At 36.9% G+C, this 15,930-nt stretch overlaps 3 protein-coding genes across 5 annotated transcripts; 1 reads left to right on the top strand and 2 right to left on the bottom strand.

Annotated features, from left to right (window-relative positions):
- Positions 1 to 22: 22 nt before the first annotated feature.
- osgepl1 (O-sialoglycoprotein endopeptidase-like 1) lies at positions 23 to 5,911 on the bottom strand. Of its 3 annotated transcripts, none has more exons than XM_088929847.1 (7): positions 5,524 to 5,911; positions 2,807 to 3,194; positions 1,997 to 2,201; positions 1,654 to 1,802; positions 1,114 to 1,244; positions 700 to 771; positions 23 to 409 (listed from the first exon to the last, which is right to left on the bottom strand). In XM_088929847.1, exons 1-7 carry the CDS (start codon positions 5,781 to 5,783, stop codon positions 325 to 327), a joined length of 1,290 nt encoding a protein of 429 aa, XP_088785973.1. In that variant the 5' UTR covers positions 5,784 to 5,911; the 3' UTR covers positions 23 to 324. The 3 variants fall into 3 exon arrangements, with proteins under 3 accessions (XP_088785973.1, XP_088785974.1, XP_088785971.1); XM_088929848.1 differs by having other exon boundaries at positions 2,807 to 5,202; positions 5,524 to 5,642; XM_088929845.1 differs by lacking the exon at positions 23 to 409 and having other exon boundaries at positions 754 to 771; positions 1,098 to 1,244; positions 5,524 to 5,892.
- A 191-nt stretch (positions 5,912 to 6,102) lies between these two features.
- Positions 6,103 to 8,593, top strand: adat3 (adenosine deaminase tRNA specific 3). The gene is made up of 2 exons (XM_088930661.1): positions 6,103 to 6,257; positions 7,014 to 8,593. Exon 2 carries the CDS (start codon positions 7,020 to 7,022, stop codon positions 8,142 to 8,144), a length of 1,125 nt encoding a protein of 374 aa, XP_088786787.1. The 5' UTR covers positions 6,103 to 6,257; positions 7,014 to 7,019; the 3' UTR covers positions 8,145 to 8,593.
- Positions 8,594 to 8,664: 71 nt separating this feature from the next.
- On the bottom strand, positions 8,665 to 15,838 carry ormdl1 (ORMDL sphingolipid biosynthesis regulator 1). Its single transcript, XM_088931132.1, has 4 exons — positions 15,706 to 15,838; positions 12,284 to 12,463; positions 10,315 to 10,466; positions 8,665 to 9,727 (listed from the first exon to the last, which is right to left on the bottom strand). The coding sequence occupies exons 2-4, from the start codon at positions 12,455 to 12,457 to the stop codon at positions 9,592 to 9,594; spliced, it is 462 nt and encodes a 153-aa protein (XP_088787258.1). The 5' UTR covers positions 12,458 to 12,463; positions 15,706 to 15,838; the 3' UTR covers positions 8,665 to 9,591.
- Between the last annotated feature and the right edge of the window lie 92 nt (positions 15,839 to 15,930).

The raw sequence follows: 15,930 nt of genomic DNA, 5'->3' as shown, positions 1-15,930 counted from the left end.
ATTGTTAACTTGAATCTCAGACTGTGTAAAAAATCTACTTTATTGTACATAATGTCCCAAAACAGAAATGTAGTTTTAAGTACAGACATTCTACTATTAAAAAGCACTGCAAAACAACCATAAATCCATCTGTATGTGTGTTTCTAGTACATGTTTCAACAATTTGTACAAATTAGAATTCATAAATTGCACATTGAAGCATTAATATACAAAATAAAGCATATTTGAAGGGCCATATAGTACAGACAGTTTTGAATGCTTACAAAATCTGCCAGTGAAAAATACTTCTGATTTTTTTGTTTTGTTTTATGTAAAAACAACAGCTCAGTCTCTTATCTTCAGTTTCAAGCGTGGAATCTTTATGGCTGCCTCCTTCACTTGTCCTGAAATGTCAGTCCCAAATGAAGCCCTGCAGCACATGAACCACAATACATTAGGCTGGTATTCTCACTTAGACCTAAAGAATGACTATTTACGAGTTAAGGATATGCTTTAGATGGTCATCCGTAATAAAACAGCAAAGTATTAAACATCAAGTGTTTATATTCTAAATACAGATTTCCTTAAACTTTATATGACATTTAGTTTATTCTGCTCAGGAATCAGTTAGCCATGTCTTTAAACATTTGATGAAAAATGATTCTTCCATTTTCTTCAATCTGCTTTTTATTGGAATTTATGTAAAGCTTTGTGACTTACTTTGGCTCATAGCAGATGTGTTCAATATGATTTAATATTCCTTTTCCCTCTCGGAGTCTCTCTATTCCATTCCTAAAAAACAACAATATTTACTCAGGCTCTAGGTAGAGCAGTACAAAATAATTTAATCTAAAAGCCAACATTAGGAAATACTGTAATTGATATCGGAGAATATTATAGCCTCACTTCCATGTTCCACTGGCGTACCTGCAGTTTAGTCAGATGAAGTGATTTAGGACAGATCATCTAAATCTGTGCTCTATTATTTCATAATCTCACTATATTATTTTGCCTGTGGTGTTCTCAGTGTGATTTACTCATATAAAATTTGTTTGCCACAATAATCCTCACAAATAACTTAGTCAAAAGGCAAACTTGCCACAAATAGGCAAACAGACCTTCTGGGCTCCTCACCATGCAATCATGACACCGTTGTCTGTGCAGAATTTTGAGGGTGGACAGAGCAAAGTCAAATCAGTTGCATCCGTAACAATTTTCAAAGTCTTTCTGATATACTGATTGCTTGCAACTCCTCCAGAGACAACCTGCAATATGAAATGTTATGAGCAGTCAGATTCACTCTATAAACAATAGTTATCAGAGTCATTAAGACATATATTGGCCTTCATATCTGATAACCAGATATCAGATGCATTTCAAAGAGAATGTTTGTTACACCTTAACAGGAATGAAGAACAAAGAATGCACATTTTTTATGAGGAGCTTTTAACTAAACACACTCATTGCTTTTAGATACCGTAACATCACTGCAGTTATGTTTTCTGTCTATACAAAGTACTGCTAAGAAGACAACATATAGTACTTATACTGTATACTTTGTCGGACACCTATGATTTTTTTAAATTGCTGAACCCCCAATTTATTATTATTTGTTGTTCTTTGAACATATCTAGGTCTGTTCTTCTTTATAATAAGTATATTCCACAAACTCACCAGAGTGGGGTTGTTTTGGGGCAACAGTCCCTTGGCTTTACAGAACAGTATCGCACGATGGGTGCGCTTTGCGATATGGGAAGCCACAGTGTGCTGCACTGCTGCAGCAATGTCATTAGCACAGGACAACATCTGACCCATTTGTACACCTGCAATAAAGACACATCTGTTTAACACCTGTCAGGGACAGAAGCCTTGTTCTGCTTTTCAAATAGGATGTAGTTGAACATCCACAGCAGGAGTAACCTCTCCCGCTACTAATTCAACTAAGAGGTGGCATAAACTAGACATCTTTAACAAACTTGAGAAATCTCAGGTTTACCACAAAGAAAACCTCACTTACCTTCCCCCTCTTCCTTTTTGATAATGACCTGAGTCACTTGGTTCCGAAGACCCGCAAAGGAAAAGTTGCAGTCCAAATGTTGCCCCATGGGTGACTTCAAGTAAAACTTTAGCCTGTCGCCCTGTTTGGCCAAATGCTCAATGGCCTGGCCGCCACTTAAAGTGGAGCACTCTGGGTGTTTGATGAGGGATAGTCTTCTTGCTACCTGTCAATGACAACTGAGTTATTCAGTTTAGTTAATAATTTATGAATGTTTTAGCAATGTGTATAGGAATAGAGTCAGGGTACAAACATAACCAAAACAGACAAAAGAAAACAAAAACGTGAAAAAACATACAGATATTGTTCTGCGTACTTCTACTATTGTATAAATAAATATGCTCTTTTCTTTTCCCTTCAGCATGGAATAAACCTTTACCTTTTCCTTTGCAACTTGCGCATGCTGACGCAGCTACCTATTTGAGCTTTTATAAATAAATATGTCAACAAAGGAGCAGCGATGAATGATAAGCAAAATATGAAATTCTTAAGTACAAATGTTTGTTCACAACAGTAATGTACAGGGGCCACCCATGCTTCATCTTCCTTCCAATAACACAGAAAAACTACAATGGAGAACACCCAGACAGACCCCTCACAAACACAAAGATGAACGTTTTTTATATTTGCCATTAATACTGCATACTTTTGAAATATTTGAGCTGTTCATCAGTGCAGGTAAGTGGACTTACAGTTTTGAAACCATTTACAAAATGCTCAAAAAATCCTCAACAGACCCTTTCTGAGAGCACATTAAAAATTCTTACGTACTTTATCTAAAGTGTCTCCTGGCGCTTCATCCAGTGACTGTCCCAGGAGAAGAAAGTCATCGATTCCTTTAGCCACTGCCAGTAGACAGTGACCCCCAGACACCAGGAGCACGAGGAATGGGAACTGGACAGAGTGAATCATTCTGACAGTCAGTGCATGGGCTTCCATGTGGTGGATTGGGATGAATGGCTTTTTATACTGCCGTACGAATTTCAGACTGTACTCCAGGCCCACCCCGAGGCTCAGTGCTAGACCCGGTTTTACTGTGGTTGCAACAGCAGACAGCTCGTTTGGTGTAACTCCACTCATGGCCAAGGCCTGCTGGATCACTGTCGTTATGTGTTCCCTGTGCAGTCTTTGGGCCACTGTTGGAATTATCCCACCTGTTCTAAAGCAAAATATACACATGCATACAAATGATAGCACTATTACAGATAATTGCACATATTGTTACACCACAGTTTTGACCTGTAAACCATATTTAATACAGAAAGGAAATCTGAAGTAAGAAATGAGGGGGAAGGTGAATTTGTATTTTAAAAAATTCTGATTTACAAAGTCTTGTTATGGTGTATATGTAATTATATAGTGAGAATAAAATGATATTATATAGAGTCTATAAAGGTAATCATCTCAAAGCACTTTACAAAAATTGGCAAAAAAGCATAAAAGCAAATGTGAAAAACAAAAAAAAGGACATAAAACATCACAAAATGTGTTTCTATTAAATGGTGCTCAGGCTGGATTAAAAAGCACCCAATGTGGGTCAGTCACTGATGTCTTTTAAGATAGTGGTCCAGAGCTTAGGAGCCATAGAAGGTCCTGTCACCCACAGAGTGTAGACACACAGTAAACCAGAATCTCCTGGGTGAAGGTTGCGTTGAGGGGAGCGAACAGATAACATATTGCCTAGATGCTGACTAGTTATACCATGTACATCATTGACTGTGAGTAAGAAGAATTTTAAAATCATCTTGAAACCTGGATTTTAAAACCATACTTGTGTGATGGGGACATGTGTGACATAGATATTTCCAAATATGCTGTAATATCCTTGTAGGTATAGAGACTCTTCTGTGCAAGGCTTTGCAATACTCCAATCTTTGCACGTACAAACACATGAACCAGTTACAGACACACACGGCACAGAATGTAGCCTGGCAATTTTTCTAAAAAAACCCAGACATTTACACAGTATTCTGCCCATGAGGTTTCAAAGTCCATCCAGAGTTAAGGATCCCCATCAAAATCTTGCGTGAAACTCAAGCATAGTGCTGTCAACTGAAATTGTTACAGCACTGGTTTTATGTACCTGATGGGAACAATAACCTCTGTCTTTTCACAATTATGATGCAAAACATTTTGTTGCATCTAAATGTAATTGGAGAGTACTGAAACTTGGTATCAGGATTAGTCTGGACATAAAATGAATTATATTCTGCATAGAAATGGTAATTCAAACCATGTAATTTTAATGTTTGACTGAGAGTAAGCATATACATATTAAACAGGAAATGGCTCATTTCTAATTCTAATTCATCTCCATTCCTGTGGAACACCAGACTAACCAACCAAACATGAGATCTAAAACCACCAAGAGAAAAATTCAAAGCTTAGCAAGGAAAGAATTAATCCGCTACGTCTAAAAGAATTAAGATCATCCAAAATCAATAGCCATGAAGAAAGAATAAGAATATTTAACAACAACAGTTTCAATGCTACTGTATATCGTTTTTTAAATCCAGACAGAAAAAGTTTGTAAAATTTACAGTGAGACCACCAGTTGCACTGCAAGAGCATGTTCTAATATTTCACAAGAAAAGGCAAAGTTGATGTGTGTCAGAAATTATTAAGACCACTAGGTCTGGTTGGTACAGTAACTGGTGTAACTGTAGTGCTCTGGATGTCAGGAAATCATTTCTAATGTTATAAGCATGAAGGGTCATAGAGCAGAGAAACAGAAGTGCAATAAAACAAAGGAAATGAGTGGAGACAAGGACACCACAGTGGAGCAGAGGTTAGCATTGCTGCCTCGCAGAGCTGGGACCCTGGATCCAATTCTGGACATGTGGTGCTATCTATGTGGAGTCTGTATGTTCTCCCTATGTTCACGAAGTTTCCCTGTAGGTGATCCAGTTTCCTCGGAATACTGACAGGTTAATTGGATTCTGTGTATATTGACACTAATGTGCATGTGTGTGTTTGTGTCTGTCCATTGGACTGGCATCTCGTCCAGGGTGTACCATGTGTTGTGTTTGTTGCTTGCCTGGATAGGCTCAGACTCCCCTGTGACCCTGGATCACAAGAAGCAGTTAGAAAATGAATGGAATGGGGACAGCAAACAGAAGATGGATTTTATATGTGATGCCACTTGAGTATGACGTGCAGGAAGCGAGCTGCAGAAAGTGAGAAAAAGGAGAACCAGAAAAGTTAGGCATACAAGCAAGCAGTGCTCTATGCAAGAGTTGAGAATTGGTAATGGTTTATATATAAGCTTAGTTTAAATAGAAAAACATTACATAAAAATTATAGTGGAAATTATTGTTTCCATTAACATTTTATCATATTTTATGAATAACAATTTTGTTTTTTATGTGTAATACTATCGGTAATAGATACGTAAAATCCCTTCTTTAGGCAACTTTTGAAGAAGAGAAATTGTTCAGTTGACAGCCTGTGTTAATTGTTTCAAGGTCAGAATAAGGTGATGCACCTACTTCAAATGCACTTCTTTCTGAGAATATAAAGATTCTCCGAGGACTGAACCCGTCTCATCCATCACGGCGGCTCCTGTGTCATCACAGCTGGTTTCTACACCTAAGACAACTCGATGGTGGCTAACCGTACGAATACATGTAGTTCTGTATGAAGCCCAAGAAAGCACTTCTTTTAGTTTCCATTGATGAGGTTCAGTAACAGTAGCTCTCTGAAAAGCCAAGCCACACAATCGTGCACCGAAACAAGATAACAGTGACATGAGTTACATAACATAACATACGCAACTCATAATTTTTATACGACCGTGATTATTTCTTTTCACCGATCCTTCATTCCATTAATCCTCACAACCTCTCATGCGTCCAGCGGCAATTAGTCCCCCATGTAAATATTTCCCATTAGAAACAAACACCGAAATGTGCGTTCCATTTGCGTTGCCTGTACTGTTTTTAGAATTTTAAAATAAATGTATTGACCATCCGACGTAATTTTATGATAGGTTCTTTTTTAACTAAAAATCATCGGAAAGTTAGGAGCGAAAAATTAATACTATACAGGAACCAAAGATGTGTACCAATTGTTGCCGGAAGGGCACTTTATACACGTGTAACAGTGAGAACGTGAAAGGGATTGTAGCCAAAAAATACATCTACTTTTTGAAATTATGACCTCTTTTTGATTTTCTGTGTTGAATCCGTGTCGGTATTGCTTTTTGTTTTTAGGGTGTATATAGGTAAGTTAATGGTAAAACTGAAAAATGCTTCTACAAACAATTTTTAAACTCGTACTTCGTAGGAGCATCTGAACATCAATTGCATATTAAATTTTATTCTTTAAATTGAAACTTTTTTATTACCCTTTAGACTTAATATAATGTTTGTGTTAATTGAATCTGTAATAAAAAACGTTTTAGATTTAGTTGAGATTTGAAGACGTTAAGACTAAAGATTTTGTGTGTGCATATTTATAAACTTATACTGGGGCTTATTGGACATTATAAGCATTTTTGTCTTGCATGAAATTACTTTATAGAAGTTGAATTTTTAGTGTCTACTTAGAACAGGAACTATATAGGAGAACACACAGCAATGACAAAATATGAGGTTTTATTCGGTGAGCCGCTGTATAACATTTGCTGAAGTTTACAAAAAGGATCTCGCGATTTGAAGTAAACTTACATTTGTAAAATGCAGCAGTTTTAGATATTTTTTATGAGATCAGTTTATATGAGTATTTACATAAACATGAATATAAAATATGATAAGCCCAGTTGTGTTGTTTTTAAATTTAAGGCAAAAATGGGCTTTGTCCATGACTCACTCGTGAAATGGGTCTACTTATAAAGAAAATCCCTTTGGCAGATTGTAGATATTCATATCGGGATTTTATAAAGGAGGAAGGGCAGCGAACTCAGCATAATGTACTGCTTCCTAGCCCAACATTTTGCATTTCTGCTTCTTAAGAGTTTAAGCATCCCTTGTTTTGACAGGTTTTAATGGAACCACAGTGCAAACGCAGAAAAACGGAAGAAGGTGAAGTGATGCCCTGGGCCATCTTACCTGTTCTTTCTGATGAGCAGTCCCAAGACATTGACTTACTGGAAGCCTATGCTGTGCCTATTCTTGATAAGAGAGAAACCTCTCGTCTTGTGAAGGAGCTGAGTGCCATATACCCCTTACAAGGCCTGAACCATATTAAGAGGGTACGTGCATGCAAAGACAAGGAAAGCCCACATCCTTTGGAAATGATTTTGTGTCTGGCGAGAGATATTGGGCACAGTCGAAAAAACCAAGAGCTGTCCATCTCTGCTCTTTTGTCTAATGCCACTGTGGACAGCAGGGGTTTAGGTGAACCATTTATAGTGAAAATACCAGCATGTCCTCCTTTGACTAGACCTCAGTTTGAAAAAGCCAGCAGACACTGGCCCACTTCCTTCCATGAAGACAAACAGGTTACAGTGGCACTGAATGGGGAGCTGTTTACTGCTGCTCAGAAAACAAAGATGGAGTCGTACATGAAGTTGGCTATTACAGCAGCAAAAATCGGACAAGGAGAAGGCATGGAAGCTGTAGGTGCTGTTGTTGTTGATCCAGAGGAGGAGAGAGTCCTTGCCGTGGGCCATGACTGCAGGAATAGTCCTCACCCTTTGCTTCATGCTGTTATGGTGTGCATTGACCTTGTGGCACATGGCCAAGGTGGTGGGGCTTATAGTTATGATAAGTACACTGCCTGTCGTTTCTTCAAAGAAGACAACTCGAAAGATCAGGCTAAAAGTAGCTGTCTGCCCTCCAAGGACATGTATATCTCAGATCAGTCAAAGGAGAGTGGGTTGCCATACATTTGCACTGGTTATGATCTGTATGTAACAAGAGAACCATGCGTAATGTGTGCAATGGCTCTGGTTCACTCTAGAATACAGAGGGTCTTCTATGGAACTGCATCATTGGATGGAGCGTTAGGAACCAAATACAAAATTCATACCCAGAAAGATCTGAATCACCGTTTTGAAGTTTTTAAAGGAATTATGGAACAGGATTGTGTGAAGCTCACTACATTGCATCAATTAAATCATGTTCCAGTAGACTCACTGGATATGGATTTGGTTTTGGAGACACTGTAACCAATTCTGTGCTAGATTTGAGTTCACAACTTTCACATTTCTGTTAAATCATATAGAGAGATGCAGATGGCACTAAAAACAGGTCTAAGATTGCTAGGTAGGATGTGTTACTGCTGTGAAGTCATGCCACTGTAATTTTTAACGATGAAACATTTTTAGTAACTCATTTTTAAGCCCTTTGGTATGGACCCAATTGAAGTTATGTTCTTTTTCAAATGTATGAATGTGCAAGTTTCTTTTTTTGTCTCTTAGAATAATGATTTATTTAGAACTAAAATAATCTTTAACTGTTACTTATTTTGTTTTAACAGAAACTGTTTTACTAAGTTTTCTTTTCTAAGTAACCTTAGAAAGAGGCTGTTCTTAAATGTATAGTGACTCTTAACAGAACAAATCCAAGTGCCTGAGATTGATGCCTCTTTACAAAAATAAAATTATTCATAACCATCTTTGGATGCCATATTTTATGTAATGAGTCCATATTCAGCAGAGCTTTACCATAAACAAAGAAATGCACTAATTTCTTGAAGGGCACAAATGATTTTATTGTCATAAGTAAACAGGCTGTTGAAAAGCTCCAAGAACACCTTGGATGAGCAGACCTGCAAGGGCTAGCTGCCTCAGCAATAACGAAGAGCTTTAAAAAGGTCCATAAACATGTCTTACAAACATACAGCCACATAAGTTTCAAAAATACAACATTTTCAGTTAAAGTCTTCAGAAAGAACAGTGCTTTAAAAGAAATCTTGAATTCAAGTTCACCCTTAAGAATTGAAACTTAAGTCTTACACAAAACTAAAAATTTGTTTACATTGTTCTGTAGACAGAAAATGTATTTTTTAAATTTTCTAACAATGTGTACAGACGATTCAGTCAGTGAAAAAAAAAAACATGCAAAACAAATTGTTTCCTCCATAATTTAAGCCCTAATGAGCAAAGTAACAACATTAAATAAAAACAGCATCATCTTAAGTTGAATCACAGGCCCTTATTCAAATGAACAAATGATCTGTAAAAAGTATATTTTCCGTCGCTTGTGGGCAGAGTGCCTCTCTCAAAGATAAATCTGAATGGATTCTTCAGTACCAGCACCATTCTGGATGCAGTGGGCAAAGACCCCAAGCAACAAACACTACACTTCATGAAAATGCTTCAAGTCTAAGAACGGGGCCTGCCCAGTTCTTTGAGGAAATCCAGCGTTAAATAGTCATTTAAGTTAGTAATGCACATGTAAGTGCAGTAATGCATTTGCCTCTTACAAAGTCCCTGACATGTTTTTTTCCAAATGCATTTAAAGAATGAAAGTGGCAATTAGACACTGTACAAAACTGCTTAGTACACACTACTGGGGTACAATGTACAGCAGGTTACCAATTCATCTCGCCATGTAAAAACAATATCTTATTGGAGCATTGGTCACAAAATGGCAACTTTCAGACACTCCAGTTTAATATTTGTTGATGCCAAAGATTCGGACTCCATGTAACTGCGGCAATTTTGGGATAAGCACGCTTAAAAGAGAAGCTGTGTTTATAATAAAGTGTGCTGGATCATACTTTGTGTAGAAGCTGGCCAGAAAATATCTGTAAAATTAAAGAAAAGGCAAAAAGTCAGAAAAACTCATTAGTTTTAAAGAAATCACTCTGAAGCCTTTTTTCTTGATTACATGATTGCATCCAGAAGAAAATACTAAAATCAGTTATTCAAATTAACAGTGAGAAAGATCATCCGATGACAATTCTATTTTTGTTTAGTCAATTATGTCTGCTCTTCTTTTAACAGTTACATGTAAACCATCAGCTGTTAAGTCTAGAGTGAGTTAAATATGCAATAAAGTAACCTTAGAAAGAGGCTATAGTTAACTGTATAGTGGCTGCAACAGAACAAGTCCATGCCCGAGACTGATCCCTGTTTAAAAAAAATAAAATTATTTATAACCCCTACTACTTTGGGGTAACCCTACACCCTACAATTCACACAAAATGTATGTCAGCCCAGCAGTGCTGGAGCCAGAGTTAATACTATTTTTGTTTTGTGTATTAAAAAGTACTTGGAATTTTAAGTAAAATCAATCATTCAAGAACTGGTCAGATAAAAAAAAAAAGATTCATTCAGTTGAGATCTAATTCAAAAGCAGAAGTATGCTATGAATTAAAAAAAAACATCTTACAGTATTATTGGTGAGATGGTGAAGAACTTTCTTGAGGATGTGAACTGCACTCCGTAGTCCAGCTGCTCCCAGTGTGTAAGTAACCTGGCTTTACCCTGATCTGGTGTCTCAAATGGTGTGCCTTTAACTGCATGCAGAAACACGTACATCCCCTAAAAATAAAGATTTCAAGCAGGTCAGTTACATTTTCAATCTGGAAAGAAAAACTCCAACGCACTACAGGAAAGGGAAAGAGGTGAATAAATTCAAGAAATATGGAGGAGATATAATTTCTGAACAGTTATTCTTTTCTTGTTTGACAAGTTCACTTGATTGCAAATTTGGAAGACAGCATTAGTATTCTACAAGATTATTACTATATCCCCACTACATGTACAGTATAGCTTACTTTCTGAAAATTCTGGCTACTCTACCACCATCTCAAATATGGATAATCAAGTGGGAAGAATCAATTTCCATGCGCATTAGTCCTGAGAATCTTGTCTGCAAGTCCTCAATGGTCAAGTCTTGTAAGATTGCTTGATACAGATTAACCCTGAAGTGGACTTTACTGCAACTTGACTGCCTTAGTCAAGAAAAATTTAATCTAATTTAAGAAGTTATCAGAAAGGGGTGTTATTAGGAAAATATGGTACATGAGGAAAAAAGGTATAATCAATTTCTGTAATTAAATTTACAAACAACTCAGAAACCAGACAAGGCTGAAAAATAACAGCATTAATCTTGCATATTTCCTGAACTGTGATAAGAAAGAGAAGGAAGTTAATGACAACTCTGCTGTAGGACAGAAATTTAAAGTGACAATTGTAGTCATCCTGATAGCCAGCCAGAGATAAGGACTACAACCGAAACAATCTCTCTCCTTAAGCCTCATTCCTAAAAGGAAGGGGGTCTTTTTAGGTTATTTTTTATCTTGGTTATACATTTGTAAAGTCATTTTGAACAGTACTGGTTTACGTCAAAGGAAGAGCACTCAACATATTTTAAATATTGAGTCAATATGTAAGTGGATGTTACCACAAATAAAAGCATACTGTCTGCAATACATTTTATTTGACTTTTTTCCCCCAAGTAAATAATGACTAATACTGTACATAGAAATGCTAGGCCTTTCCAGAAATATTCAGTATTTTTTTTTACTTTTGGTGCATTTTATGCCACTAACTATGAAAAGTTTACTAGAATTGTGTCGAGATTGTATTTTGTTTGGAACATCAATACACCAGTAAATGTGTCCTTCAATTTCAGTTTTACAACACCACATTGCGCAGATCAAATTGTATTTGCCCCCGTGAGAATGAGAGTTAAATATGTTTGGTATATGTTGCATGTCATGCAAAGTTGCAGGAGTTAACCTTGATGTTTTAAAAATGACAAATTCCTAACAATGGTGTTAATGTATTGAGGAAATATCCTTTGTTCCACAGCAACAGCTGCACCACATTACTCTCAAGATAAAAACAACAAGGATTTCACTTGGCATAAAATGACACAGGTTTGTAGCACATGCCCTGTAGACAGCATTAAGGTCACATAAGCAGGAAGATAAATACTAAAGGATAAGACAAAGACATCCACCTTTATATAGTCACAATTACATACTCATGTTAGTCCCAGAGGAAGTGACTTAACTTCCTACCGTTTTCTATTGAATTACTAAAAACTGGACAAATCAACTTCCTTTTAAGGACTCTTATCACATTAGGTCTTATACAATACACTACTAAACCAATACATCCATCCATCTTCAAACTGCTTCATCCAGTTCAGGGGAGCAGGCAAAACAGAGGCTGTACCAGCAAACACTACACTAATGTGCTTCCTTAAAATGAAGTAAAACAGTGACAATAAAAGACTAAAGTACACCATTAATTTAATATATTCAAGGTTGTGTGTGTGTGTGTGTGTGTGTGTGTGTGTGTGTGTGTTTTAACAAACCAGAAGGTTAAAGCACTGAAGTTAGACTTACCAAATTGTGTATCACATTTGTTAGGGTCCACACTACTGGTACACTGAAGAAAGGAATGCTGAGTAGCACAATGTGAAGCATTCCAACACCAAGGGCATATGTCAGCCAGATTCCCCGACTGTTCATCACTCTTGTGTTGGGGTTCACTTCACTGTGAGCAACTCCTACATTCATTTTGATCTGCAAAAGGCAAAAGTCAAATAAAAGACCGCTGTAATTTTGATTTATTAAACAGTTCTCTATAACGACTTTGGAATTCTCTGAACTCGCAAATAATAGTGAAAAGAGCTTTAGACTATAGACTAGTTGAATTTGAAGACCGTGTTGTAGACAAAAAAGCTTTTATTGTGTTAATCTTTTGTACTGCAAAATGTTGTACTGCTGCATAGTCCAAGCCATACAATATACCCTTTAGTTCACTGACCAAAATGTCTGAGGGCAAGGGGTAAATGTTTTCCACCCCACAATTCTGAATACTTTCAATTATTAATACACAGAGAACCTTCTTTTGCTTTCAGATCTTTTGAACCCCCAAAATTCTTTTAGATTTAAACTGCTACCGAAGCAACAAACGTTTATTGACTTTCTCTTCCTTGGTTATAGTGTGGCAATATTTTTAAATAGCATAACATACAGTACCATTATATAACTTAGCACAATACACTTTCATTAACATTACAGTTACCTACATTGCAATGCAATCTAGGAGTCTGATTTATTTAATATAGTGGCTTCAGATTCCACGAAACATACCATAAAACTGAGGAATTAATAAATTAATATTACTAATTCCTCTGTTTCATGGTATGGTTCTAAAATTTGTGTTACAGCCTTGATATTAGTTAAAAATTGACTGCATACTTCAACCTAGACCCAAAACAAGCGTGCAGTTTGGATGTGGAAACCATTCCATTCTTTTTCTGGCCTTGAAGTATACAGATCAATATACAACAGTAAAAACAGCAGTGTAATATACTTGCTTGACACTTGAAATTTGGGTTAAACATTCATAACCGGAAGACCTTAAAGATATTTCACAATTTTTCATTACAGGGATGCTGAAAGAAGTGTTTCTTCGTATGGGTAGATTTTTGCAACGCAAAATTAAATGAAAACAGTACACCAACTGACACTAACTAAAGTTAACAGCAACATATAGCACACTGGACACTTTCTTTCATTGAACTACAGTGAAAATTGTTCATGTTAATGGTCCTTGCAAACTGTTCTTATTTTTTTTTCCCCACGGTACACACTGTTTTTCTACAGGTCACTGCAGTATAATCAGCTCTCCTTCCAAATATACAATTTTTCCATCTCTTCATCCATCCATTTTCTAATCACTTCTTCCAATCCAGGGTCATGAGTGAGCCAGAGCCTGTACCGACAAGCAAAGGCTGTAAGGCAGGGTACACCCTGGATGAGACATCAATCCATCACAGGGCACACAGAAACAAACACAGACACACATATTCACTCCAGGGCAAGTTTCGCCAGAAGCCAATTAATCTATTAGTATGTCTTTGATCTGCGGGAGGAAACCCCAGCACCTGGATGAAACCCACAAAAATCTGGATGGAACATACAAACTCCACACAGACACCACCCCAGGTCCGTAACTGGTCCCAGGGTCCCAGTGCTGTAAGGCACCAATGCTAATCACTGCGACACCATGCCACCTTCATCTCTTCAATAAAAGAGAAACAATTCTGTTGACACAAATACCCATCTTCCCAATGCTTTTAATTTACTATAGCATTGTGATACTATACAATTAAAAGGACCGGTGATTAAGCAAATAAACGACTAACGGGTAGAATTAAGGTACAAGATTGGGTTGACTGTTTTAATAACTGGCTTTTGAAGATACTACATCGACCTTCATATGCTGAGGGACTGAAATAATGGTTAAAAAATTAGTTTAAATTATTAGACTAATTAGACTAAAAATTATTACTTATAAAACACCTCGAAGTCTAATGACAAGTATAAACATTAATTATTTCCTGTACTTACTAGTTATATAGCTATCTAACCAAGAGCTTAAGTGAAAAAACCCCAGCGAAGGCAAAAGTCTAAACTCCGTGCAGTCAAGGTTATTTTGCTATAATAAACTAATACTAGTACTTCAGCAATGCTACTGCCCATTAGGAATTTATGTTAATAAAAAAACGTTTATTGAAGCTTTTCTTCATTGACAAATTCCTATAGAGGAAAACAAAGCAAAGCGTGTTTTAGGAAAAGTAAGAAAGCACATATATTTGCAGTGAAAGAGTATAAACTCCTCCGAACGTTGTCCTTCGTTTAATATAACTATTATTAAGAATCCCAAATAATGGTGCGAACTCTCCCCTTGAAATCGGGTTTTGCTCGCGTTGTTTCACAATGGCAAAGCAATGGGTAATCGACCACGTGTTTTATTGCACTGAAGATTTGCCAAAATGTTTAATAACTGTTTTTTTTCCACCTCTATCCCAACTGAAATTTAGATTCCACAAGTCGGAATGCGTTACTGATATTGTCTGGTTGTTGTTATACAGTTCAAGGTTGCATAACTACGCAGATTCTGCAAACTCAAGATAGCACTTTATGTTTTTTTCAATTTTTTCTCGGAGATATAAAGAGAAAGGCAACTGGCGTGCTTGTGCTCTTCAGATAATAATCGCATTTAACTGTAAAGCTACTCGCGCACGTAAATCAGACTATAAGGCAGAGCTAGTAAAGCATTTATGCAAATCAAGCACTGGCGGACGGTTATCTCCAGTCCTTTATTGTTGTCACACTGTATACAAAACAAAGAAACAGAACCAGAGCACCAGGATAGTGGAATTAAAGCTATTCGTTCTGAAAACCGTAGATCACGGTAAAGAGAATAAAACAGAATGATGTTGTTGTTAGCCCCTTAATCACGCAGGTTACAAAATGCGTTTAGGTGGTTCAAAGTTCATGTAAGCTTGCCCACCTTAATAACGAACTAAAATATATGTCAAACAGAACGCAGGCAACCCATTTTACAATAAGGACAGCAAGATCATTAAAACACAAGACACAAAAAAACAACTAATTTTAATCTAATCTACTTGCACGTAACAGTAAACCGTTTTCAGATTGTTCCAGCGTGTCCTTCACAATAAAAAACACACGCTTACTTGATGCAACCACATATAGTTTACAAAACGTATCTCTCCTAACCGAACAGGTCCCCGTATCGAGTTATAATCAGTTATAATTAAAGAAACATATTTCGTGACCCATTAGACTACGTTTTCTAGGCTGCGTTTTTCACCAAAGAGACACTTAACTGCAACACCAGTTGAATTTTACTACTCCAGAAAAATCTAGGTCACCGCTGAAAGCACGAGTAAACTTCAAAATATATAATCGTGCACATTCCTACTTTTCTACTAAAAGTTTCTACTTACATAATCGCCTAATAAAATAATGTCTTCTTTAAGGAAAATAATCAGTGTAAAACGTAAATGAAACCACCAATCCTCCCCCACTCCAATGATGTTGTTGTCTGTAGTTTTGCTCACTCAAAAAAAATCTCACCACTCGGAAGTGGAGGGGCAAGATCCGAGTGACTGACATTCCCCTTTACCAATGGCAAAATAAAATACGGCGAAGGCGCACAGGCGCACATTTGG

The sequence above is a fragment of the Atractosteus spatula genome, chromosome 13 (assembly GCF_055471065.1).
Source record: "Atractosteus spatula isolate fAtrSpa1 chromosome 13, fAtrSpa1.hap1, whole genome shotgun sequence".
NCBI classification, from domain to species: domain Eukaryota; kingdom Metazoa; phylum Chordata; class Actinopteri; order Semionotiformes; family Lepisosteidae; genus Atractosteus; species Atractosteus spatula.
Note: the sequence above shows the minus strand (reverse complement) of the source record. Positions and strands in the feature narration are given on the sequence as shown.

Bases quoted from the DNA above. Each gene is read 5' to 3' on its own strand.
- osgepl1 (XM_088929847.1), bottom strand. From the start codon at position 5,783: ATGTCACTGTTATCTTGTTTCGGTGCACGATTGTGTGGCTTGGCTTTT. The intron at 2,202-2,806 runs GTACGTAAGAAT...TGTCATTGACAG, and splicing joins CAGGAGACACTTTAGATAAA to GTAGCAAGAAGACTATCCCT. The intron at 772-1,113 runs GTGAGGAGCCCA...GTTGTTTTTTAG, and splicing joins AACGGTGTCATGATTGCATG to GAATGGAATAGAGAGACTCC.
- adat3 (XM_088930661.1), top strand. From the start codon at position 7,020: ATGGAACCACAGTGCAAACGCAGAAAAACGGAAGAAGGTGAAGTGATG.
- ormdl1 (XM_088931132.1), bottom strand. From the start codon at position 12,457: ATGAATGTAGGAGTTGCTCACAGTGAAGTGAACCCCAACACAAGAGTG. The intron at 10,467-12,283 runs GTAAGTCTAACT...CTTTATTTTTAG, and splicing joins CAAATGTGATACACAATTTG to GGGATGTACGTGTTTCTGCA. The intron at 9,728-10,314 runs GTAAGATGTTTT...TTAATTTTACAG, and splicing joins ACCATCTCACCAATAATACT to ATATTTTCTGGCCAGCTTCT.